The 26,302-nt window shown below is 40.8% G+C and overlaps 1 protein-coding gene and 1 pseudogene across 2 annotated transcripts in view; one reads left to right on the forward strand and one right to left on the reverse strand.

Annotated features, from left to right (window-relative positions):
* Positions 1-26,302, forward strand: part of IQCM (IQ motif containing M) — a 605,776-nt gene that overhangs the window by 102,618 nt on the left and 476,856 nt on the right. Inside the window, exons 1-2 of one of the 2 annotated variants that reach the window (XM_084972731.1) lie at positions 15,102-15,343; positions 16,013-16,088. In XM_084972731.1, coding sequence (XP_084828857.1) covers positions 16,067-16,088 — 22 coding nt within the window. In that variant the 5' untranslated portion in view covers positions 15,102-15,343; positions 16,013-16,066. Of the gene's footprint in view, positions 1-15,101; positions 15,344-16,012; positions 16,089-26,302 lie in introns of those variants that run through there. The other variant, XM_084972727.1, reaches the window with a different exon arrangement.
* On the reverse strand, positions 13,848-15,526 carry LOC100520577 (forkhead box protein K2 pseudogene; annotated as a pseudogene).

Consider the following 26,302-nt stretch of genomic DNA (forward strand, 5'->3'; position numbering starts at 1 on the left):
AGTGAACACATGCCATGTCAGATTCTGTGGGATGCAGCTAAAACAGAGCTGAGAGGCCTCAATGCTTAAATTAGAGAGGAGGAAAGGTCTCAAATCAATAATCCAAGCTCCTATCTCAAGAAATTAGAATAATAAAATAAAAATAAATCCAAAGCAAGCAGAGGAAGGGATAGCAGATACCAAGGTAGCAGAAATCAGTGGAATTCAAAGCAGGAAAACAGAGAAAATTAAATATGAAAATCTGATTCTTTGAAAAAAAATAAGATTGATAAACCTTTATTAAGACTGACAAAGATAAAATAGAGAAGAAAGAAGGCACCAATATCTTTAATGACAAGGAATATAATTATTGGCCCTTTAGCCATTAAAGGATGATAAGGGACAACCATGAATGACTTTGTACTCACAAATTTGACAACTTAGAGGAAATGAACCAATTCCTCAAAAACCATGATCTGCTATAATACAGCTGAGATGAAACAGATAAACTTATAATAATGAAGAAAATGAATTTGTTATTTAAAAACTCTTTAAAAATTAAATAGACCCAGATGGCTTTATTGGAGAATTTTATCAAACATTCAGAGAATTAACAAAAATTTTATACAATCTCTTCTAGAAAATAAAAGAGGAGGGAACAAGTCCCAGCTAATTTTATGAGGGTAGTATTACCTAATATCAAAAACTAGACAAATGTCCCCAAAGAAAATGACAGACCAATAACGCTCATAAACTTAGTGTAAATACCCTCAACAAAATTTTAGCAAGTCAAATACAACAGAGTAAAAAAGGAGTAATACACTACCTCCAAGTGAGATTTATTCCAGGTATACAAGATGGTTCAATATCTGAACCTCAATCACTCTAACACACCGTAAACACTGGCTAAGGAAAAACACCACATGACAATACCAATTTACGAAAAGAGCATTTCGCAAAATTCAACTCTCATTCCTAAACTCTTAGTACACTAGGGATGCAGGAGAATTTCCTCCAACTCATAGAAAGCATCAATAAAAAACTTAGAGCTAACATCTTAATGACAAAAGACTAAATGCTTTCCCTCTGCAATCAGGAACAGGCTAGTGATGTCTGCTCTCACTATTCCACTATTCTTTTTGTTTGTTTGTTTTGTTTTTTTAGGGCCACACCTGTGGCATATGGAAGGTCCCTTGCTAGGGGTCGAATTCGAGCTGCGGCTGCCAGCCTATAGCACAGCCATAGCAACTCCTATTATTATTAGAATGTGCCTGAAGACCTGGTCAGTTCAGTGAACTGAGGAAAGAAAAATAAATACATACAGGTTGGAAAGGAAGAAATAAAACTGTCTTTATTTGCAGATGAGCTGACTGTCTAGGTAGAAAATCCCAAGGACTCTAACACAAACAAAAGCCAACCCCAAACTCCTAGTACTAATAAGTTAGTTAGTTCAGTAAGGTCACAGAATACAACACCAGCACACAAAAATCAATAGCTTTTCTGTATGTTGACAACAAACATGTGGAAATCAAAATTAAAAAATACAGAGTTCCTGCCGTGGCTCAGTGGTAATGAACCTGACTAGTATCCATGAGGATGTGGGTTAGATCCCTGGCCTCACTCAGGAGTTAAGGATCTGGCGTTGCTGTGAGCTGTGGTGTAGGTCACAGATGTGGCTCAGACCCCATGTTGCTGTGACTGTGGTGTAGGCTGGCAGCTACAGCTCTGATTCAACCTGTAGCCTGGGAACCTCCATAGGGCTCTAAAAAGGCCCTAAACAACAACAACAACAACAACAACAAATAGTACCATCTATAGTTGCTCCAAAGAAAATAAAATATTTAGGTAGTAATCTAACACAACATGTACAGGATTGGTGTGATGACTGTGATCAAATGCTGATGAAAGAAATCAAAGACCTAATAAAAGTTGGAAAGATGTACTGTACTGATGAACTGGAAGATGCAACACAGTAAAAATGTCAATGCTACCTAAATCGATTATTAGATTTAACCCAGTTCTTATCAATTCCAGAAAGGCTTTTTGGTATATATAAACAAGCTTATTCCAGAATTCAAATGGAAAGATAAAAGCTTTAGACTGGCCAAAATAATTTTGAAAAAGAAGAACAAAATAGAAAGAAACATTCTTCTTAATGCTCAGGCTTACAATGTAACTACAGTAATTAAGACAGTGTGGCTAGATGCCTATAAGTCAATAAAATAGAATAGAGAACCCAGAAATAGAAGATCCGTACAAAGATGACCAGTTAATTTTTGACAAAGGAGCAAAAGCAATCCAATGGAAGAGTGACCGATTTTTTATTTTTTATTTTATTTATTTATTTATTTATTTTTGTCTTTTCTAGGGCCACTCCCATGGCATGTGGAGGTTCCCAGGCTAGGGGTCTAATTAGAGCTGTAGCCACTGGCCTACACCAGAGCCACAACAACGTGGGATCTGAGCAGTGTCTGCAACCTACACCACAGCTCACAGCAACGCCAGATCCTTAACCCACTGAGCAAGGCCAGGGATCAAACCTGCAACCTCATGGTTCCCAGTCAGATTTGTTAACCACTGTGCCACGAGGGGAACTCCGAGATTTTTAAAATAAGTGGTGCTGGAGCAACTGAAAATCCATAGGCAAAAAAAAAAAAAAAAAAAAAAAAAATCCTGAAAGTCAATCTAAAACTCACACTTTATACAAAAACGAATTCAAAACCCATTATGAACTTAAATGTAAAACAAAAAAACTGTAAAACTTCTAGAATAAAACAGGAAAAAGCCTTTGGAACCTACCATTAGACAAAGAATTCTAATATTTGACACCAAAAGCATGGCCCATAAAAAGAAAAATAGATAAATCGAACCTCCATCAAAATTAAAGCTTTTGCTCTGTTTTAACACAGCAAATGGCATGCACAAACATTTCACTGAAGAGGATCCACAGATGGAAAATAAGTGCATGAAAATATTCTCAAAATCATTAGCCATAGAGGAACGCAAATTAAGCCATGATGAGATATCACGACAGATTTATCAGAACAACTAAAAGCTGAAAGAAAAAGCAAAGGCAACAAATTCTGGTGAGGACATGAAGAAAGTAGATCAATCACTGACGGGAATGTAAAGTGGTTCATCCATTCTGGGAAGTAGTTCACCGACTGCTGTACATGTTCACTCCAGCGATTGTACTCTTAGGCATATACTGTAGAGAAATGAAAACTTCTTTGCCTGAAGAAATTTGTACACAGATTTGTCATAGCCCCAAATTGGAAACTACATAATTTATCCTTCAATAGGTGAACAAACAACCTGTAGTATATCCATATCATGGAGTATTACTAAGCAATAGAAAAGAATGCATTACTGATATATATAACAGCCTGGATGAACATCAAGGAAATTATGCTGAGTGAAAAAAAAGCCAATCCCCAAAGAATACCATACTGCATGATTCTATCTGAATAACATTTGTGAAATTACATCATTATAGAGATGGAGAATGGTGTTATTTTTACACATACAGAAGATAATGGTTGTAGAAAGCTTATTACTATACCTCCATAAATGATAGTTATGATTATTATTATTGCTATTATTATCAAGGACCTAGCACTGTCTTTCAGTTTGAAGCATAGTATAGAGATATTTTGCCTTAAGTGGTATGATAATATACGTATTTCTTGAAACATCTGAGACATACAGAGTTCATGCTTTGAAATTTCCATATATATGTTATTAAGCTGGCCCAACTGCTCACACAACATACTGCATATTCAAATATCTTCATTATAACTATGGAAAATACGTGTTTCATTTAATCTGAAAGTTAAAACTTTTTGTATTACCAAATAATAATAATAATAACCTAAACTTATATAATACTTTCTATTTCTCCAAAGACATTTCTATTATATGTTTGCCTACTAAATTTTGCCAGGTTAATATAACTAATGACATTGTGATAAATGACTTCTAAATATGTAAGACAACTTTCCAGACTCTCTCTTCCCCATTAGCTTTCTGGTCTTCATTGTCCCATAACTGCTTGTAAAGTAGTGATTTTCAACCTCCGGTATAGGTAGGAATCTCTGAATCACTGTGGGAGCTTTCAGAAATCCTGATGTCCAGGTCATGCCCTGATTGATTATCAGAGTTTCTGAGGGTGGGAACCAGGCTCTAGGAATCTCAGGTGTAAACCAGTGATTCGAATTTGGTAGTATGGCTTTCGAAAAAACAGTAAGGTATGAACGTAAAATATATGGGGTGAAACTAGCAAAGGGTGAGGGTAAGTAGTTGAGCTCGCAATGACTGGGCCTCAATTAATCATTAATCCGTATGTATTTGTTGAGTGCTTATCATCTGCAAGCTACTCTCCTGGAAGAAGTATACACAGAAATTATGACACATACACACACACCATTAAATTAACATAGACTAGACTCTACCATATAAAAAAAAGAAACAAACAGTATGTACTTTAGTAAAATGACAATGAAGTATAAGACATCAAAATGTGAAGATTTTGAGGTGCCTTAGTGGAGTGAATTAGTTTCTAGGAACTTTTTTCTTGGATGGTGTCCCCAGAAGCTAGGAGCATTTAGTTCCCTCTCCACTCCTCTGCTCTGCTACCAAGGCTCTCATGGGCAACAAGACCCTGTCTTTCAATTGGCATTTGTTATCACACAGGTCACCAGTAATGTGTTCTTGAAGACTTTCATGCAGTTCATGCCTCTCTCTGGTTCTCTATGCACTTTAAGCTTCCAAACCTTCCATAGCCCTTCAGTCTGCTGGGCTCAGGTTATCACAGTGTTGACTTTTATTTTGAAGAGCGTTATAAGCTTTGGAGCATCTCAATCTTATCATCTTTCTTCCGTTTAGAGAGATCAGTTACCTGGAAAATGTTCTTGACCTTGGGCACTGTTAGAGACTAAAGAATGTGTAGAGAAAGGACAGTCTCTACAATAAGTGGTATTGGGAAAACTGGACAGCCACATGCAAAAGAATGAAATTGGACCACTATCTTATAGTAGTCATAAAAATTAACTAAAAATGAATTAAAGACATGAATGTAAGACTTGAAACCATAAAGCCTCTAGAAGAAAGACAATGATAGGCAATGAACTTCTTGCCCTCAGTCTTGGCACTGAAGTTTTGAACCTGACTTCAAAAGCAAAGGCAACAAGAGCAAAAATAAACAAGTGGAACTACACAAAACTAAAGGGATTCTGTACAGCAAAAGAAAATATCAACAAAATGAAAAGGCAACACACTGAATGGGAGAAAATGTTTGTAAATCATATATCTAATTAGGGCTAATATCCAAAATAGATGAAGAATTCGAACAATTCAGCACTAATAAAGAGCAAACAGTCCTATTTAAAGATGGGCAGAGGATCTGAACATTTTTCCAAAGAAGACATTCGGATGGCAAACAGGCACATTAATAAACATCAGAGAAATGCAAATCAAAACCACAATAAGATAATGACTTACACCTGTTAGAATGGCTTTTATTAAAAAGACAAGAAATAACAAGTGTTGGAGAAGATGTGGAGAAAAGCGAACCCTTGTACACTGTTGGTGAGAATGCTAATTGGTGCAGCAACCATGGAAAACAGTATAGAGGTTCCTCAAAAAAAATTATAGATAGAACCACCATAGGATCCATGTATCCCACTTCTGGGTATTTACCTGAGGAAAATGAAAATACTAATTGAAAAAATATATGTGCATTCTGGTATTAATTGCAATGTTATTTACAACAGCAAAGATAGGGAAACAACTAGATAAATATTTAATATTATGCCACTGTGAAAAAGAAAGATCTTGCCATTTCCATAACTTGAGGCTCCTGAGGGTATTATGCTAAGTGAAATAAGTCAGACAAAGACAAATATCACATGATTTCACTTATGTGTAAATATGAAAACAAAACAAATGAACAGACAAAACAAAACATATAGATACAGAGAACAGATTGGTGGTTGTCTGAGGGGAAGGGGGTTGGGTGAAATGAGTCAATGGGGTTAACTGCAGTGGAAGGAGGGAAATGATGATGGATAGTAACTAGACTTAGTATGGCACCCTCTTTGTAGTATATACGAATACTGAAATATGTTGATATATACCAATTAAACCTCCAAAAAGAGAATATATAAAAACCCTCACTGTGTTAATCACTACAGCTTATTTTTCCCTCAAAAATATGACAGTCTCAAGCCAACTGTAAGTGGAACCAAGCCAATGAATTCTGTGTAAATATCACTAAAGTCATGTAACAGAGCCTCACTCCTGAACACTTGTTTGGTCTTTCAGAGTGGGCCTTTCAGAGTTGCCTTTAATGGAGATAAGATCGACTCTCTGTCACTGCAAGGACTTGTAGTGTGAGGGCAGATAATAGGGGCAGGATAGATGCTGGTTGAATTGAATTGAATTCTCTAGTCTTAGAGAAATCCTGTCATTGAAAGAGAATATAGTTAATTCTCATAACACAAGAAGTATTGCCTGCAAGTTCGTATTGACATATTTGAGCAGAGTGGATTCAGATACCTACTTGCTGTGATATAATTAATGATCCGTATTATTTCATTTTCCCATGCAGGTTACCAGGGCTGATTCTAGGCACAATTCTGAATTCAGAAAACTGTGTCTTCATCCTCTGCTTTGTGGGCTTGATACTTATTTCTTGGTTAGAGGCAATTGGACCATTCCACTTTCCTGACTTCTAAGTATATACATGTTCAGGTCTGAAGCCCCACTGTCCCTAGGCAATTCTTGCTACTTCCTCAAAATTCACTAAGAATATCAATAGTAGACAAATCATTTGTTTCATAAAACCAAATCCAGGATAATGTGTTCTTTGGAAAAGATTAAACCCCAACCCACTTTCCTTCCTAACTCAGTATCATCTAATTATTGTCTTCTTGAGACCACACCTCTGCCGAAACTCTAAGGAGTGATTTTTATGAGACTAAGTCAGAAAGAAAGAAAGGCTGTGGTCTCTTTATAGAAAAGGAAAAATTAAAAGAGGAAACTGGTATTTTTTGAGAGCTTACTCTGCGCTAAGCATTTGGCTGCAAGCTTTACACATGATTTCATTAAATCCAAACACCATCCTTGTGAGATCATTCTGTTATTATCTTGAACTGTATATGAGCAAACTCATATAAGCAACCTCCCTAAGGTTAAAGAGCAAATAGTGAAGCTGGACCTACCTTGTCTTCACTACACCTTAGTGCATCCTAAAGCTGAAATATTTTCCAGGTTTCAATAAGGCCCACTGTTGCTATAAGAAATAGAGGCAAGCCTTAGTACCTTATTTTCCAATAATTAATATTTCTTGGTACATGTGGGGTTCATATCTGTGAGTCTTTGCCTTTATGCAGGATGGTGCACAAAGCTAATCTCCTTCACTATACAGATAGCTATGTGCTGTGGTGCATTGTGTCTGCATATGGCCAGGGTATAGTAGGTAGATCCCACTGAGCATTCTGCATCTGGCAGCTGTGTGGGTCTGGGTAGGACAAGAAAGATTCCTGTAATCTTTATTTTAGAAATTTTGAAAGTCAGTTATAAAAAAGACATGGGCTTGCTTTACTAGGAAGTCTCATTAGTTCATCTAGAGGTTATTCTCCATCCAGAAGGAGGTAATGCATGGTAGGCATGTATAATAGGATTCATGAACTCTTGAGCCAAGCACACCAGAGGTAGAAAGGCACATTCTATATACTCCATTTAAAACAAACAAACAAAAAAAACGGTCCTTTCTGTCCCAACTAATGCATACACACTCGAAGAATGGATTTCTGTTCCTCCACCACCAACCCCTAATGCCTTCACTGGGTCATCAGTAGTAGAGGCACTGGAGGCAAGAATCATGGAGGAGACAAGAAGAGAGAGAGAAGAGATGCCCCCCCTTCAACCCCATCTCCCTCTCCAGCTGCCATGGAACACTTCCCAGGCTCAGGAAAATCCTGAGAACAATGGTACCCTAGTGCCTGGAAGCTATGGAAACGGGCAGGGATCCTGTACCTTCATAACTACATTTTCTTCTCCCTGTTCTCCTCCCCATTTTCCCCAAACATGTGAGGAAGGCATGGACCTGGAAAGCAACCCTGATAGCACTATTAGAAACAGTGCCAGAGATAATCGTACAAGAACGAGATACTATTTCTGGAGTTGAATAGCGACGAAAGAATATAATAGCAGAATCAAGGTGTCAAGGGTGTAGGTGGATTGATCTAGTTTCTAGGCATTGTTTTGCATTTGTGCCTCTTCTTTTCTTCCCAGTGCTCAGTAAGTGAATCTTCAAACTTTGGTGGCATCCAAATTCAAGTGAAGGTTTGCAAAACACATAGCCCAGTCATTTGGGGCTCCCCAAGCTCAGGGACTTGCTCTTTCTTCACAGTCCATTTGTCCTTCTATCCTAGGGCACTCCTGGGACCTATCTTCATGACCACCATCAGGCGAGAATCAGGCCTGACCAATTAGCTGTTACCGAGGGCAGAGGCCTTTTGGTTATGAAACTGCCACCAATTACATAATATTTGCCATCTTTTGGAGTGTGTCATTTAAGCAAGCATGACACAGTCAGCATGGCAGGAATATAAAGATTTGCGTTTATACTCTCTGTATTGTCCCGCTTATCTCAATTCTCCCCAATCAGGTAGCCAGCCTTTTTACAAGCAGCAAAAATTGCTTGAAGGCTATGAAGCTTAGTTTTGCTATTGTTGATAAGACTAAACTCACCAAAGGCATTTTGCTGGGTGTTCTGAGAGCAGAAGAGGCTTTCAAGGGTCTTAAGAGGGAAGATGGGGAGGTGCTTGCAGAGAGATGCCTAGGGAACAGTTGGAACATACATGACAACTGTGGCTTGTTCCAAGGTGTCCTGTGTTTGGACAACATTTCAGAGGCTTAGATGCTTCCAGGCAAATGTAGCAGGACCTTGAAATATGAGGGTAATGCTCAGAGACTGGGCATCTCTAATAACCAGAGTGGATCAGTTGCTGGAGGTGAGTCCCAGATACTTTCACATCATGTAAAAATGATAAAGATTTTTTTTTTTTTACCATTTTTTTGGGCCACTCCCACGGCATATGGAGGTTCCCAGGCTAGGGGTTGAATTGGAGCTGTTTACACCGGCCTACACCAGAGCCACAGCAACACAGGATCCGAGCCGCATCTGCAACCTACACCACAGCTCATGGCAATGCCGGATCCTCAACCCACTGAGTGAAGCCAGGGATCGAACCCGCAACCTCATGGTTCCTAGTTGGTTTGGTTAACCACTGAGCCACGATGGGAACTCCAAAAATGATAATGATGTTGATGATAAATATTTACTGCTATTAAGTGCCACACATTATTCTAAGAACTTGGCACACACACACACACACACACACATATTTAAATTAATAAAAATATTTTATTGAATTTCAGGAATTGGTACTTTTAAAATTTAAAATCTTTGCACACAAATCACCATTATGCTTTCTAGAACAGTGTAAGTTAGGACTTGAAGATGTGGCTTGTCTTCTTGTGTTGTTGCAGAAACCATGGCAGCAGAAAGAGACATATGGCACTCAGAGATGCAGAATAGCAAGGTTTATTCAGCATTTTTTCAGCACCAGTGTGGGCTCACAGGAGTCACCTCCAAAGTCTGAGCACCAGGTCTTTGTTCTGGGTAGCTTTTATGCAATACAGACTTCCAGGTCTCATTTTTCCCCCCACAAGCAGCCTGGATCTCCCCCTTCCCAGAAAGACAGTGTTCCTGCCAAAGAAGCTGAGTAAACAAGATTACAAAAACAATTAGCAATGCTTGGAGCACTGCTAGCAGAGCTGCTAGCAAGGACATAAGGCACATAGTTGCTACAAGATTACAAGAAGGGTGGAATGGGGCCAGCAAAGCTGCTGTCATTCATGTAGCTACCTCCTCAGCAGCGGGGTTGGGCGGTGGCGGGGTGGGGGGCAGTGTTGTTTGTTTAGTTAAACCACTTCAGTGTCACATAGCACCTTTCTGTTGGTGTGGCTGTTCAGCTATGCCCCTGGAACACTCCCTAAAGATGCATGGCTTTCTTCTGGAGGAGCATGGGCTGAGGCTATGCAGGGCCTCCTATTTCTCATTCTCTCACCTTTGTTTCCTTTCCTCTCACTTTTATTTTTTTCAAGGAGAGAAGTCAGCCTTAGCACTAGATGCAGGTCTGAAAGGTTGAGGGGAATGTCCCATCACAAATCAGGGAACAACTGAGGCATTTCCAGTGCTTACCTAGAGGGTTGCTTGCTGCCAAGGCCATTGTTATCAATGGGCAGATTCTGCTCCACCCCAGCTACAGCTTCTGCCACCAGTGGGGCAAATCATGTCATCGTATGGCCAGCTGGTCAGCAGTTCTTTCTCTCAGGGTTACATGTGGCCCATGGGTATCTGTCTGTGTCTGTCCGTCCTACACACAGAAATGGAAATGGATTAGATTCGAATCTCAGGCAACTGCTCTAACATGGAAAAATTGCAGATGTCATCAAATAGCTTCATCTGAGGACTTTAAAAGGACAGACAAAAGTAAATCAAAACATGGGCTGAAAAGGTTACTGAATGCAAGTCCACATCCCTGATGCACAGTGAGGCCAAACTACACCAACATATCAGTTTGGAGCTGGAGCCGGGAAAGGCTTATTGTAGGGTCATGTACAGAGACTGGTGCCTCATGCCTTAAAAACCCCAAACCCCTGGGAAGGCTTACGGGAAAGCCCTTTTATAGGGAAGGTGAGGGAGGGGCTTGATTAGTTGTTGCAAAGGTGTTATTCTTTGTTCTTCCAGCTGTCCATACAGATCAGGTCACAATGTTTCTATAAGTCTCCATCAAAACAAATGTTACTCTCCGTTCTACAACTTTTAAATGGAAAGGTGTAATATACAAGAAAGGGAAGAGGAGGCATTAAATTCTGTCTCCATGCCTCCTTGTGGCTTTTAACACTTAACAAATCCCTTAAGCAAAGCAATATCATTACCCCTCATCTTACTTGTTCAAGTTTGGTCCCAGGCATTGACTTTCACCCTCTGAGGTCTAGGCCCTGGCTAAGGGGACGGGGTTAGGACACAGGTTGGTCACCCTGCCTGGGAGCATTCATCCAGCAGCCAGTTTGGGTCCTTCTGCCAGTGCCCAGGCCCACTAAAAAGGCAGATCTCAGGCAGTGATGCCCTCAAGGCCAGGTCCCCAGACCAGGTCCCTAGCCCCTGACCCGCTGTCACAGAGGGAGCAAGGTGCCCAGGACCCAGCCAGCCCTCAGGCTCCTTAGGCAAACGGCAGCCAGTCCCAAGGACTGCTACCCAGAGAGACTGCTGCTGCCATTAGATTGTGGAGGTGGGACGGGGCCTACCAGAGGGCTGCGGCCAGGGCTCTGGAGCTTCAGACACAGCCCTGGACCCCCACTAGCTCACCCACCTGGTGGGAGAAGGCCACAATGTGGTCCTCACTGCCCTCTTGGTGGAGTGGGACCTCTAACCTGTGCTAATGGTCCAGGACTAAGGGTTGCGGGCTAATCTCGTGTTAACTCCCGCCAAGGGCTACGTGCCCACCCCACCCCCATTATAAAAGCAAACAAAGCTAATTGTTTCTTCTCCCCAAATGAAATCCCCACACACCATCCTCTGTGATTCTAAAATTTCCACAGTAGAAATGGAGTGATTGGAAATGTCAAAGACTCCCATTATTTTGTAAAGAAAGTGGGAACCTCCATATGCTACAGGTGCGGCTCTAAAAGGACACCTCAACATATTCTAATTGCACTTGTGAACAACAAAATACGTCTGAGGTGGGCGATGGGCGGCTCCGCCCAGTACTTGTGCTCACACTGGCCTGTCCTCCCTCTGTGAACAACCCTGAGTCTCCACTTGGAGCTGAGCGCTGGGCAGGGAGACAGCTGGAGCCTGGCTTTGGTGCATGTGGTTTTGTTCTGGGTGACTTATGTCTTTAACTTAAGGAGTTGTAAGCCCACCTGGGTTTGTGTGTCCAGTGCTGACGTGAAGCCCCACTGTCTGGCCTTCTACTCACTGAGGGGCCACGCTCCCAGAGTCACTGAGAGGAAGAATCACTGAGGCAGAGGATAGCTGGGCTCCAGGAGACCTTTTTTTTTTTTGTCTCCTTGCCATTTCTTGGGCCACTCCCACGGCATATGGCGGTTCCCAGGCTAGGGGTCTAATCGGAGCCGTAGCCACCAGGCCTACGCCAGAGCCACAGCAGCACGGGATCTGAGCCATGTCTGCAGCCTACACCACAGCTCACGTCACGCCAGATCCTTAACCCACTGAGTAAGGCCAGGGATTGGACCTGCAACCTCATGGTTCCTAGTCGGATTCGTTAACCACTGCGCTATGATGGGAAATCGCAGGATAGACATTTACAACCAGCCACCTGTAGAAATAATAACAGGCAGCAGGCAAATAACTGGGATTTATCATGTCCATTATATAACTGAACATGTTAAATGATGATAATGGCAGGGGCAGAGAGGGGCTGAGCCCTGCTTGGGCAAAACATCAAGAGGTCACATACTTCCTATCTCCTGGATCAGGAGACCCCCAACTACACATTTGAAGAAAGACCCCTCTGGAACAGAAAAGGAGGGGGTGCCAGGTCATAAAGTACTGATATCCTCCCATCACTCTTTGCTCTGTAATCCATCTTGGTCACATATTGGGGGAGGGCCCTGGGTCTGGTCAGGTGTGAGAAATAAAACAAGGTAATTGGCCAAAGGAAAACAAATTCCGGAAGAACTGTCCTATGTAAATGGTTCAAATCACCTCTCTGGCATTCTCCTCATCCAGGAGGATACCTGCCTTAGATAAATAGACTATTTCTCTATGTGCTTTCGCACATGCCCTACTGTGTTTTTAATAAGAAACTTTGTACCTGCTTTTACAGTCTTTGCCTCCTTGAAACATTCTTGTTTCAACAAGGGGCAAGAATCAGGGCAATTCGGCTTTTAGAGTCTAGCTAGTTTAGTGACTAGGATTCCTGGTATTCAACCAGTCTGCCCAGGTTCAATTTCCAAGCAGAGAATTAAGATCTTGCTTCAAGCTATCACTCACTGCTGTCTCTCTGAGGTCATCTCCTTCTGGCACCACGGAGTTGACATTAAAGTGAGAACTGCTCTCCAGGCTGCTAGTTTTGAAGGCCCTGCTCCTGCACGGCTACCTGTGGCGTGTCTGCGCTCAGGGCGACGAAGGTGCCGATACCATCTTCCTTCATGACTTACCTCAGCTCTGGCTGCCTTGCCAGGTTGCAGGTCTGGCGCTGGGTGGGCAGGGTGGCCGAGGCCAAGGCCTGTGTCACCAGCAGGTGCAGAAGACACATTGCTGCATTGTTCACCTGGCTGTGGATGGTGGGGAGGGATGCACCATGTGAGTCTCATTGTGAGTTACACTTGTTAACTAGAAGCTGGCCATGGTTTGGAGGTGTCTGCTGCAGTGGTGACCACCTGCACAGGGTGGTATGGGACGACCTAGTGACAACGCCTAGTATAATGGAGCAGGACCCTATGGGGCCTTCCTGGGGCAGCCCTTCCCCCATATCCTGTTTACTCCTCTCTCAAGTACCTAGTTAACAGTATCTGATGTAAATTTCCTGTGTTGTTTTAGGATGCTAAAACCATCACCAAATGGAAGAAGTTAACTGCTTGATGATGGTGAGCCCAATAGCTCCCAGAATTCCTGGCGCCTAGGCTTGATCATATTAACCCCTGTGACACCACCCTGTTCCCTCACCATCAGCCAACCAGAGAGCTGTGAACAAGCTGATCACTTGACCTGCAACACCCCCTCCCTTACCAGGCTTTTAAAGTGCTTTACAAGTTTGGGTCTGGGGAGTTCAGGCTTTTTGGCACAGGCTGGCAGTCTCCTTGCATGGCCTAAACCTTTCTCTGCTCCAAACTCTGAACTTTCGGGGTTTTTTTTGCCTCACTGTGCCGTGGGGCACACAAACTTGCATTAACGCTGGTGTGCTCTTGCTGACCGCAGGAATAGGCCCTACTTTCACCTTTACTTCTCTGGGGTCTCCATTCTCTGGTGGCTCAGCCTTGGGGAGGGGATGTGGAAGCCAGCCTTAGTGACCACAGACTCCTGGGGCTAGTACAGCCCTGTAGTGATGGACACCGTTGGGATCTGGTGGACAAGGTGAGTCATCTGCAAGATGGCCTGCTGGGAGGTCGAGGTGGTCCCAGGGGAGGTGACAGTGCAGGTGATGGGCTTGACTTTCTGGGCAGTGGTTGCTGCACAGTGATTAGGACAGGCTGACTAGACAGAGGTGAGCCTGGTGCATTCTGGGCAAACGGACAGTGAATGTGGGCTCTGAGGTATAAAAATCAGGCTCCAGAGAGGCCGGTGAGCCTTCCCTGGACAAGCTCTCGAGGCAGACAGCACGCCAACATGATTGGGAGAGACTGGGCATTTCTAGACCAGAGGGCCCCAGAGGGGTTTTAAAGCAAGGCAAGCTCTTAGGGTGTCTTTTCCTAAAAGCCAGCTCAATTAATTTGCTTTCAGAGGAAGGCTCTACCCTTCAGAATGAGACTTTGCCTCGTTCTTCCTGGGAATGTGGTACTTTGATGCAGTAAGGATTCAGAAAGAGACTGTAGCAATTCGAATTCTGCTGCCCTGGTCACTTCCTGCAAGAGGGATAGTTTTTAGTGGTGTGGTATAAATTCCACTTGGGTTGGTTGGTTGATCAGGAGCTATCCTAATTGCTTGGGTGATTAATTGTTCTTGGGAGTAAGGCGGTTTTAAATCATCCATTAGGCTGTGTCCCCTTGAAGCTTCCTTTTCACTTCCCAGCTGTGAGTCGTTGGCCATTAAACTGAGGCTAGAAGGTATCACATGGCCCATTTGGTACCCCGGAGGTCCTGCTCCCTCGTGGGCAGGAGTTCACAGCACTGACGGTTCCCGTGGGGGTACATGGGGGCCGATGATGTGGGCCAGGTGTCAGGAATGTCGACGGTCAGCGGTGAGAGGTGAGCTTGCAGGGGCTTCATTGGTAACTTTGGCTCCACCTGCTTCTCCCTCCTCTCTGGGCACGGGGCGGTGAACGTCATTTTGGCGCTTACGCTCCGGAACCTGAGCGTGCACATGCGCGGTAGCTGCAGCGGCGCATCCCGAACACGCCTGCTAGGAACCCGCAGAGCCAGTGCAGGTAGAGGTCGCCACCTAAGCTGTGCTGGGCTGTGCAGACAAGCTCCGTGGCCGCCCCGCTATGCCCGCCCGTCCTGAGGTGGGGAAGATCTTGAGGTGGCGCCACAAGATGAGGCTCGAGGGGCCCAAGTCCACTGAGCCCCGAGACGAGTTGCGCCCAATGGTCACCGAGTGCTTCGTCAGGTACTTGAATTCGTGACCCTAGGGGCGTGCCACCGCCCAGCCCCTAGGCTGGGACCTGCCGCCCGTGCCTGGGAGCGCTGCAGCCACTGCTATGGGCCTGTGAGGACCCGAGCTGCTTTCTGCCACCACCAGGGAGCCAAGTGAGGTGAGGGATGGGGACACAAGCAGAGCCGAACCTCGCATGTGTTAACACATCTAACTCTCCGATAACCCTATGAAGTAGTTACTATCATCATCTCCATTAATGGCCAGAGAGGTTGAGTTATTCAATGTCACATCCTAGTCAGTGGCAGAACCAAGACACAAATCTAGGAGGTGTGGTTCCAGAGCCATCAAAGAATGTCATTTCTGACCTCTCTAAATGAGACCGGGAGACCTTTGTATGACTTTGAGGTGGAGGTGGCCATGGGTAGGAGGAAAAGAAACCCCATAATGACTAACATTGAATTTCCCACCACCTGGTGGGACAGAAATTGAGTTTTATTTAGGCTCATAGGAAGGAAAGAAAGAAATGTGACTTTTTTTGTATTCCTGGTTTGTGGATGGAGATTCAGGATGACAGAATTTATTTTCTAAATATGAGCATTACCACCAGCAAATACAAGGGAGGAGCAGACTTCAGATGCTATGGTTAATTTAATGTTGTGTACTTTTTTCCCCCCTCATCAGGTTTAGTGTGCCTGTTGTGGAGTTCCTTAAAGAGACCTCTCCCCACTGAGACCAATGTGGAAAACCCAACAAGAGGGTGAGTGAGCTCCTTGTTCTGGGAAGGTGGTGCCATGGTAACCTGAGGAACTGGCCAATGATGCTGAACTAGGTGGGTGGGTCTCTGTGGCAACACTTGCAAATATATATGCATTGATTAGTCAGCTTCCCAGTGGTTCTTTTTAGTATTTGAAGTTTATCATTATATTAAAACAAAACAAAACAAACAAAAAAACAACCTTGGAAGAAAATTTCCATCCTTTGTATCACCAGCTTGCGGTCATGATTTAGACAGTATTTCTCAAAGAGAAATGAAAGAGGAGAAATAATTTAGCTACCCCAGGAAGCTATGATTTCAAGATGCTTGTGAGCTGTGGAATGGATAATTATGGGAGGGGTAGCTACACAACCACCACTACACAAACCACCACATGGATTTTCTTGCAGTTCTTTGAACAGGTTGAGTTTTTTTTCACCTTTGCACTGGCTGGGCTGTTTATCTGGTTACCTCTTCCTCCGTTTTTCTCATGGCCGTATCCTTCTCATCCTTCATACCTCAGCTCAGTGTCACCTTAGACAGCCTTTCCTGGCTGCTTTTTCTAAGATTGGTCCCCTCTCCCTGTTCTGACTCTCAGCATCCTGTTTGTTTCCTCCATGGTGCTAATATCATCTTAAATATTTCATTTGCTTACCTTTTAATCTGGTTGCTAGATTTTTTGATCTGTCCTCCCCATAAAGTAAGCTTCATGAGGTTAGAGACATATTTGTTTTGTTCACTCCAGTACTCAGCTTAGTGTTTTGCACAGAGACTGTCACTGCTTAATATTTGTTGGATCATGTCTGAAAGAAGACAGGAAGTACAGTGGCAGTTCCTTCTTCCTCCATTTGGCAGTGCTGCCTTGGAATAAATACTCTTGCTTCTATTCACTTTGTGTCTTTATGGAATGCCTTTATTTATTTATTTTTGTTTATTATTATTATTTTTTTAATAGTTATTTCCCCAATACAGGTTTTTTTCCACTGTACAGCATGGTGACCCAGTTACACATACATGTACACATTCTATTTTCGCACATTATCATGCTCCATTATAAGTGACTAGTCATAGTTCCCAGTGCTGCATAGTAGGATCTCATTGCTAATCCATTCCAAAGGCAGTAGTTTGTATCTGTTAACCCCAAACTCCCAACCACCCCACTCCCTCCCCTCCCCCTTGGCAACCACAAGTCTATTTTGCAAGTCTATGATTTTCTTTTCTGTGGAAAGGTTCATTTGTGCCATATATTAGATTCCAGATATAAGTGATATCATATGGTATTTGTCTTTCTCTTTCTGACTTACTTCACTTAGTTTGAGAATCTCTAGTTCCATCCATGTTGCTGTAAATGGCATTGTGTCATTCTTTTTTATGGCTGAGTAGTATTCCATTGTGTATATATACCACATCTTCCTAATCCAATTGTCTGTTGATGGACATTTGGGTCGTTTTCATGTCTTGGCTATTGTGAATAGAGCTGCAATGAACATGCGGGTGCGTGTGTTTTTCTTAAGTAGAGTTTTATCTGGATATATGCCCAAGAGTGGGATTGCGGGGTCATATGGTAGTTCTATGTATAGATTTCTAAAGTATCTCCATACTGATCTCCACAGTGTTTGTACCAGCTTACATTCCCACCAACAGTGCAGAAGTGTTCCCTTTTCTCCACACCCCCTCCAGCATTTTTAATTTGTGGACTTACCAATGGTGGCCATTCTGACTGGTGTGAGGTGGTATCTTGTGGTAGTTTTGATTTGCATTTCTTTAATAATCAGTGATGTTGAGCATTTTTTCATGTGCTTGTTGGCTATCTGTACATCTTCCTTGGAAAACTGTCTATACAGGTCTTTTGCCTATTTTTCCATTGGGTTGTTGGCTTTTTTACTGTTGAGTTGTATAACTTGCTTGTATATTCTAGAGATTAAGCCCTTGTTAGTTGCATCATTTGAAACTATCTTCTCCCATTCTGTAAGTTGTCTTTTTGTTTTCTTTTTGGTTTCCTTTGCTGTGCAAAAGTTTGTCAGTTAGATTAGGTCCCATGGGTTTATTTTTGCTCTTATTTCTGTTGCTTTGGGAGACTGACCTGAGAAAATATTCATGATGTTGATGTCAGAGAATGTTTTGCCTATGTTCTCTTCCAGGAGTTTGATGGTGTCTTACATTTTAAGTCTTTCAGCCATTTGGAGTTTATTTTTGTGCATGGTGTGAGGGTGTGTTCTAGTTTCATTGATTTTTCATGCAGCTGTCCAGGTTTCCCAGCAATGCTTGCTGAACAATCAGCGTCATACTCCACATTAACAAAAGAAAAGTCAAAAACCACATGATCATTTCAATAGATGAAGAAAAAGCATTTGACAAAATCCAACATCCATTCATGATAGAATGCCTTTTAAATTGTTAACCTTGATTTGTCTGAGCCCTGGGCTTTACTCTGTAGATGATCACTCTATTTTTCCTGTGTCAACCTTATGTTCCACCACTGCTTTTGCCTGGTTCTCCATAATTAACCCGATTTCTCCCAACTTCTGCTACGTTCATTCTTAGTAGTGGCCTCTGCCATAGTCACTGAGGTGGCTGAGTCTCACTCTTTTCAGCTTTCAGTTCCCAGAGCAGATGACTTAGAGTGAAAGTAAAAATAATATAATCGAACCAAAGTAAGCTATACTCCTACAAAATAAAAACAAGAAACAGATCCCAGCATAACTTTCTATCAGAAACTCAATTAAACTGGTTTTTCTCTCATTGTTCTCCATCATGCTCCATTGTAAGTGACCGGGTATAGTTCCCAGTGCTATACAGCAGGATCTCATTGCTTATCCATTTCCAAAAGCAATAGTTTCCATCTATAAACCCCAGATTCCCAGTCCACCCCACTCTCTCCTCTCCTGTGGCAACCACAGTCTGTTCTCCAAGTCCATGAGTTTCTTTTTTTGTGGAAAGGTCTGTTTGCGCTGTATGTTAGATTCCAGATATTAAGTGATTTCAGAAAAAGAATGTATATATGTATGTGTGACTGGGTCACTTTGCTGTACAGTAGAAAATTGACAACACTGTAAACCAACTATAATGGAAAAATAAAAATCATTTAAGAAAAAAACCAATTTTTAAAAATACACAAATTGGTGTTTTTCAATTTCATACTTCAGTTTGAGGTTCAAAAAAACCTTATTTTTCTATGAGCAACCTTTGAAGGTTTTTCTAGGAAAAATATCTACATTCCCATCATATTCTCCAAGGGCGCCAGAGTGCCCATATTCGTTGAGTCACTTTGTGCGATGAGAAATACGGCTAAGATGTCCTTATTAAACCTCAACACTAGTTGGAAACCATGACACTGAAATTAAGAGAAGAATTCTTAGGAATCTCACTGCTTTTTTTTTCAGAAGAGGCTAAAGTCTTTAATAAATGCCTTCATTCTAGAGAAGGATTTGGGATTTTGAACTTCAGCCAAAAGGAAAAATCCTCCCCAAAGACCACAACTTCTTCTACTTTCTGATTTATGCCAGAGTGTTCCTATTTTTCTATCTGAATTGAAATTGTATTATCTTCCCGCTACCCAGCTTATGAGCTCTTTCAGCACCCTGTGCCTCAACTGAGAAGAGAACCATCCTCAGAAATTTACCCTTATCTTCGTTAGTGTCCCTTCTGTGCATCAGATGGAAGGTTTACATTATGTCTTGGGGGAGCAGGTGGGAGGAGCAGCTGGTGTGAGAAGAAGTGAGCAGCCTGACAACAGTAAAATGGAGAAGAGTGTGAGTGTGTATGTGTGAAAAGAGAGCAAGTACCACAATATGAAAATTGCCCAAGAAATTGTAAACCTTGCAGTCTGTTCTCCAGAGCTAACAATGCCGGGTGAAAAGTCAGTGGGACCCTAGGCATGATGAAAATCAGCACAGCAGAAACCAAGATTAATACCAACAAGGCAAAGCGCTTTACAGTGAATTTCACTGTACATGGTAACATTACATTTTTGGTTGTGTCTTTCAGTTATAATTCCATTTCAATTTAATTTTTTTTTTTGGTCTTTTTAGGGTCATACCCGTGGCATATGGAGGTTCCCAGGCTAGGGGTCAAATTGGAGCTGTAGCTGCCAGCCTACACCACAACCACAGCAACACAGGATCCCAGCCTCATCTGTGACCTACATCATAGCCCACAGCAAGGCCGGATCCTCAGCACACTGAGTGAGGCCAGGGATCGAACCCACATCCTCATGGCTACTAGTCGAGTTCATTACTGCTGAACCACAATGGGAACTCCCCATTTAAATCTTTAATTTCTTCTGTGAGTATTTATTTTACCACTACTCTGTGTCAGATCCTGTCATGGGCTCTGCGAATGGTCAGGAACAAGGCAGAGGATCTGCTGTCATGGACTTTACTGATTTTCTTTAAATGGAAAGACACTGAGACTGTTTTGGAATTGCTGTTAACTATTGCTTTCATTCATTGAAATAAACATCATCCCTTTATTTCAAGTTTCAATTATTAACCAATTATTTTAACATTTGGTCTGTCACAATAATGTATTTATAGCGCTAATTTAAATTATATACATGTTCTTAATTATATAATTTTATAAATTCTTAATTACATATATAATATATAATTATAGATATTCTTTGTTTTTTCAAATACCAAAAGAAATTATAGTAAATGCATTTCCCCCCACTAAACAATGTATCTTTTCATTCCATATCAATACATAGAGAGCTCCTTTTATTAGATGCATAGGGGAGTTCCCATCATGGCTTAGCAGTAACGAACCTGACTAGTATCCATGAAGATGCGGGTTCGATCCCTGACCTCTTGCAGTGGGTTAAGGATCTGGTGTTGCTGTGAGTTGTGTTGCAATCAAGGCTCAGATCCTGTGTTGCTGTGGCTGTGGTGTAGGCCAGCAGCTGCAGGTCTGATTCAATCCCTAGCTTGGGAACTTCGATATAATGCAGGTATGGCCCTTAAAAAAAAAAAAAAAAGTAAATAAATGCATAGGATTCCAGATGTACTGTATTCTATTTAACCAGTTACTATTGATGGACATGTAGGTCCTTTCCAATCTTCCCAAGTAAGGCAAAGATGAGTATTCTTGGGCATGCATCATTTGGAAAATGTTCATGTGTGTTATAGGATACATTTCTGGAAGCTGGATTTCTGGGTCAAAGTTAGGTGCACTGGCACTTTTTGATATATATTAACAAATTGCTCTCTGTTTAAGTTGTACTGATTTACACTTAGTGATATGTAACAACCTGTTTCCTCAAAACCTTGACCAAGGCACGTATTACCAAAATTTTTTATTTTTGTCAATCTGATAGGTAGAAAATGCCACCTCTCAGTAGCTTTAATGTATTTCTCTTATTATGAGGCATCTCATTATTTTCGTGTATTTAGAGCTACTCACATTTCCTTTTGTATAAACCATCTGTTCATAGTCATTGCCAGCTTTTCTGTTTGGTGTTATTGACCAATATATACAGTGGAATTAAGCCCTAGTCTAATGCAAAATATATTGCAAATATTTTACCTAGTTTTATGTTTGTCCTTTAACCTTGTTTTGGTATTTTGTTTTGTTTTAGCTGCATAGAGTTTTTATGTAGTGGAACTTAACTTTTTATTTAACATAAGTTCTCTAGTTTTTGTGTTATATTTAGAAAGCCCTTTTTTTTTTACTGCAAAATTATAACAATAATTATGTTTTCTTTTCATGCTTCCATGGCTTTTTTTTAGCATTTAAATATTTAAGAATTCTGGAATTTATTTTGGTGTAAGATGTGATAAGAGGACAAAGGAAAGTGTTGACTAAGTTCAGTTGAGACTAGTAAATACAGTAATGAAGTATTGAACAAAATGGAAGTTTATTTCTAGCTGTCATGGAAGTAGTGTTGATCCAGAGCTTGCATCCTATTTCCTAATATGAGGGATTCATGCTTTTTCCATCTCATTGCTTCACTAAGAAGAACTTCCATTTCCAAGGTTGCTTTGTAGTCCAAGATGGCTTTTGGAGCCCCAGCCAGAAACATCTGGGTTCCAGTCAGCAGGGAACAAGAAAAGCAAAGAAAGGCTTATCCTTTTCCTTTGAGGACATTTCCTGGAAGCTGCCTATACCACTTCTATACCCATAGTGTTGGCTAACACTTAAGTTGTATGACCTCAATGAACTATGAGGGAGTCAGGGAAATGACACCATTTACCCAACTAAGAATCAGGAATTCTGTGACAGAGGAAGAAGGGGATAATGGATTTGGGGGAGAACTGGTGGTCTCTGCCACAGGATCCTATTTTATAGAGAGCTGTCCAGTTATTTCAATAGTATTTATAAGTAATTCATTTTTATCCACACTTCTGAAATGTTGCTTTATTTTTGTATAAAGTTTATTTTTGGACATTGTATTTTATTTCATTTTCTGTTTTTTCTCTTCTTATGAAGGGACTGCACCATTGTGTTTTATTTTTGGCTTTAGAGAATATGATTGGAGAATACAGTTTCTATTTTTTATTTACCTTGGATATTTGAAAAGTAAGTTTATTATCTTTTTATAGGGTATAAAAAGTTTAAAAAAATGGTTAACAGATATTTCTAAACTCTTCATTATTTTTGTTTGCTTAGTTTTCTGGAAGAGATTAATTGAAAACTACTGCCATCAATATATTTCTTCTTGTAGTACCTTGTGTTTTTGCTTAATAAAAGCTAATAATTGGTTAACTATGGAAGTTAACTACATTTATTGAGGTTATCATTTTGGAATATATAAAAATTTTGAACATTTTGTTATATACCTGAAACTAATATAATGTGTCAGTAATACCTCAGTAATAAGAAAATTGTAACTGTGTAACTGAATATCTTAATTATATTTTCTTTAAATTGAAGGATAGCTGGTTTATGATACTATATTAGTTTTAAGTGTACAACATAGTGATTCAATATTTTTATGGATTATATTCCATTTTAGTTATTATGAAACATTGCCTATATTCCCTGTGCTGGACAATATGTATTCGTAGCTTACCTACTTTGTTCATAGTAGTTTGTATTGCAAAATCCCCCTCCCCATCTTACCCCTCCATGCACTCTTCCCTCTTTCCACAGGTAACCATTAGTTATCTATTTCTGTGAGTTTGTTTTCTTATATTCATTCATTTGTTTTATTTTTTTAAATTCTGCATATAAATGATAACATACTGTATTTATCTTTCTCTGACTTGTTTCACTAAACATAATAGCCTTTAGGTCCATCCACATTGCCGCATTGCTGCAAATGACAGAATTTTCTTCTTTTTATGGCTGAGTAATATTCCATTTTTAGAGAATATGATCAGAATATGATTTCTGTTTTTTATTTACCTTGGATATTTGAAAAATGAGTATATATACATATTTATTAATTCACTGGTTGATGAGCACTTGCTTTCATATCTTGGTTACTGTAAACAGTGCTGCTGTGGGTACATGTATCTTTTCAAATTAGTGTTTTCATTTATTTCTAGATATATATCCAGGAGTGGAATTGCTGGATCATGTGGTAGTTTTAGTTTTTTGAGGAAGATCCACACTATTTTCCCTAGTGGCTACATCAGTTTACCTTCCCACTAATGGCATACAAGTGTTCCCTTTTCTCCATACCTGCCCCAGTATTTGTAACTTGTAGACATTATGATGATAGCCATTAAGACCAGTGTGGGGTCATAACTTGTCTTAATTTGCTTTTCTCTGGTAATTAGTGGTGTTGAACATCTTTCATTTTTCTCTTTTTTTTTAAATTATTTCATTTTCCCACTGTACAGCAAGGGGATCAAGTTATCCTTACATGTATGCATTACATTTACATTTTTTTCCCCACCCTTTGTTCTGTTGCAACATGAGTATCTAGACAAAGTTCTCAATGCTACTCAGCAGGATCTCCTTGTAAGTCTATTCTAAGTTGTGTCTGATAAGCCCAAGCTCCCGATCCCTCCCACTCCCTCCCCCTCCCATCAGGCAGCCACAAGTCTTTTCTCCAAGTCCATGATTTTCTTTTCTGAGGAGATGTTCATTTGTGCTGGATATTAGATTCCAGTTATAAGTGATATCATATGGTATTTGTCTTTGTCTTTCTGGCTCATTTCACTCAGTATGAGACTCTCTAGTTCCATCCATGTTGCTGCAAATGGCATTATGTCATACTTTTTTATGGATGAGTAGAATTCCATTGTGTAAATATACCATATCTTCGGAATCCAATCATCTGTTGATGGACATTTGGGTTGTTTCCATGTCCTGGCTATTGTTTTTTTTTTTTTTTTCTTTTTTGTCTTTTTGCTATTTCTTTGGGCCGCTCCCGTGGCATACGGAGGTTCCCAGGCTAGGGGTCAAATCGGAGCCGCAGCCACTGGCCTACACCAGAGCCACAGCAACGTGGGATCCGAGCCACTTCTGCAACCTACACCACATCTCACGGCAACGCTGGATCGTTAACCCACTGAGCAAGGACAGGGACAGAACCCGCAACCTCATGGTTCCTAGTCGGATTCATTAACCACTGTGTCACGACGGGAACTCCTGTCCTGGCTATTGTGAATAGTGCTGCAATGAACATGTGGGTGCACCTGTCTCTTTTAAGTAGAGTTTTGTCTGGATAGATGCCCAAGAGTGGGATTGCGGGGTCATGTGGAAGTTCTATGTATAGATTTCTAAGGTATCTCCAAACTGTCTCCATAGTGGCTGTACCAGTTTACATTCCCACCAGCAGTGCAGGAGGGTTCCCTTTTCTCCACAGCCCCTCTAGCATTTGTTATTTGTGGATTTATTAATGATGGCCATTCTGACTGGTGTGAGGTGGTATCTCATGGTAGTTTTGATTTGCATTTCTCTTATAATCAGCGATGTTGAGCATTTTTTCATGTGTTTGTTGGCCATCTGTATATCTTCCTTGGAGAAATGTCTGTTCTGGTCTTTTGCCCATTTTTCCATTGATTGATTGGCTTTTTTGCTGTTGGGTTGTATAACTTGCTTGTATATTTTAGAGATTAAGCCCTTGTTGGTTGCATCATTTGAAACTATTTTCTCCCATTCTGTAAGTTGTCTTTTTGTTTTCTTTTTGGTTTCCTTTGCTGTGCAAAAGCTTTTCAGTTTGATGAGGTCCCATGGGTTCATTTTAGCTCTTATTTCTATTGCTTTGGGAGACTGACCTGAGAAAATATTCATGATGTTGATGTCAGAGAGTGTTTTGCCTATGTTTTCTTCTAGGAGTTTGATGGTGTCCTGTCGTATATTTAAGTCTTTCAGCCATTTGGAGTTTATTTTTGTGCATGGTGTGAGGGTGTGTTCTCGTTTCATTGCTTTGCATGCAGCTGCCAGGTTTCCCAGCAATGCTTGCTGAATAGACTTTCTTTTTCCCATTTTATGTTCTTGCCTCCCTTGTCAAAGATTAATTGACCATAGGTGTCAGGGTTTATTTCTGGGTTCTCTATTCTATTCCATTGGTCTGTCTGTCTGTTCTGATACCAGTACCACACTGTTTTGATGACTGTGGCTTTGTAGTATTTCTTGAAGTCTGGGAGAGTTATGCCTCCTGCTTGGTTTTTGTTTCTCAAGATTGCTTTGGCGATTCTGGGTCTTCTGTTGTTCCATATAAATGTTTGGATTGTTTGTTCTAGTTCTGTGAAAAATGTCCTGGGTAATTTGACAGGGATTGCATTGAATCTGTAGATTGCTTTGGGTAGTATGGCCATTTTTACAATATTGATTTTCCCAATCCAGGAGCATGGAATATCTTTCCATTTCTTTACATCTTCTTTGATTTCTTTGATTAAGGTTTTATAGTTCTCGGCATATAGGTCCTTTACCTCCTTGGTCAGGTGTATTCCGAGGTGTTTGATTTTGTGAGGTGCAATTTTAAAAGGTATTGTATTTTTGTATTCCTTTTCTAATATTTCATTTTGTATTCCTTTTCTAATATTTCATTTTCTAATATTTCATTAAAAGTTATCATATTTTTGTATTCCCTTTCTAATATTTCATTTCCATTTCTAATATTTCATTTCATTTCAGAAATGCGACTGACTTCTGAATGTTAATCTTATATCCTGCTACTTTGCTGAATTTATTAATCAGTTCAAGTAGTTTTGGGATTGAGTCCTTAGGGTTTTCTATGTATAGTATCATGTCATCTGCATACAGTGACAGTTTGATCTCTTCTCTTCCTATATGGATGCCTTTTATTTCTTTTGTTTGTCTAA

The sequence above is a fragment of the Sus scrofa genome, chromosome 8 (genome assembly GCF_054392235.1).
Source record: "Sus scrofa isolate SSC_HxYL_T2T_F1_AM1 chromosome 8, Sscrofa_HxYL_maternal_Yorkshire_Landrace_v2.0, whole genome shotgun sequence".
In the NCBI taxonomy this organism is placed as follows: domain Eukaryota; kingdom Metazoa; phylum Chordata; class Mammalia; order Artiodactyla; family Suidae; genus Sus; species Sus scrofa.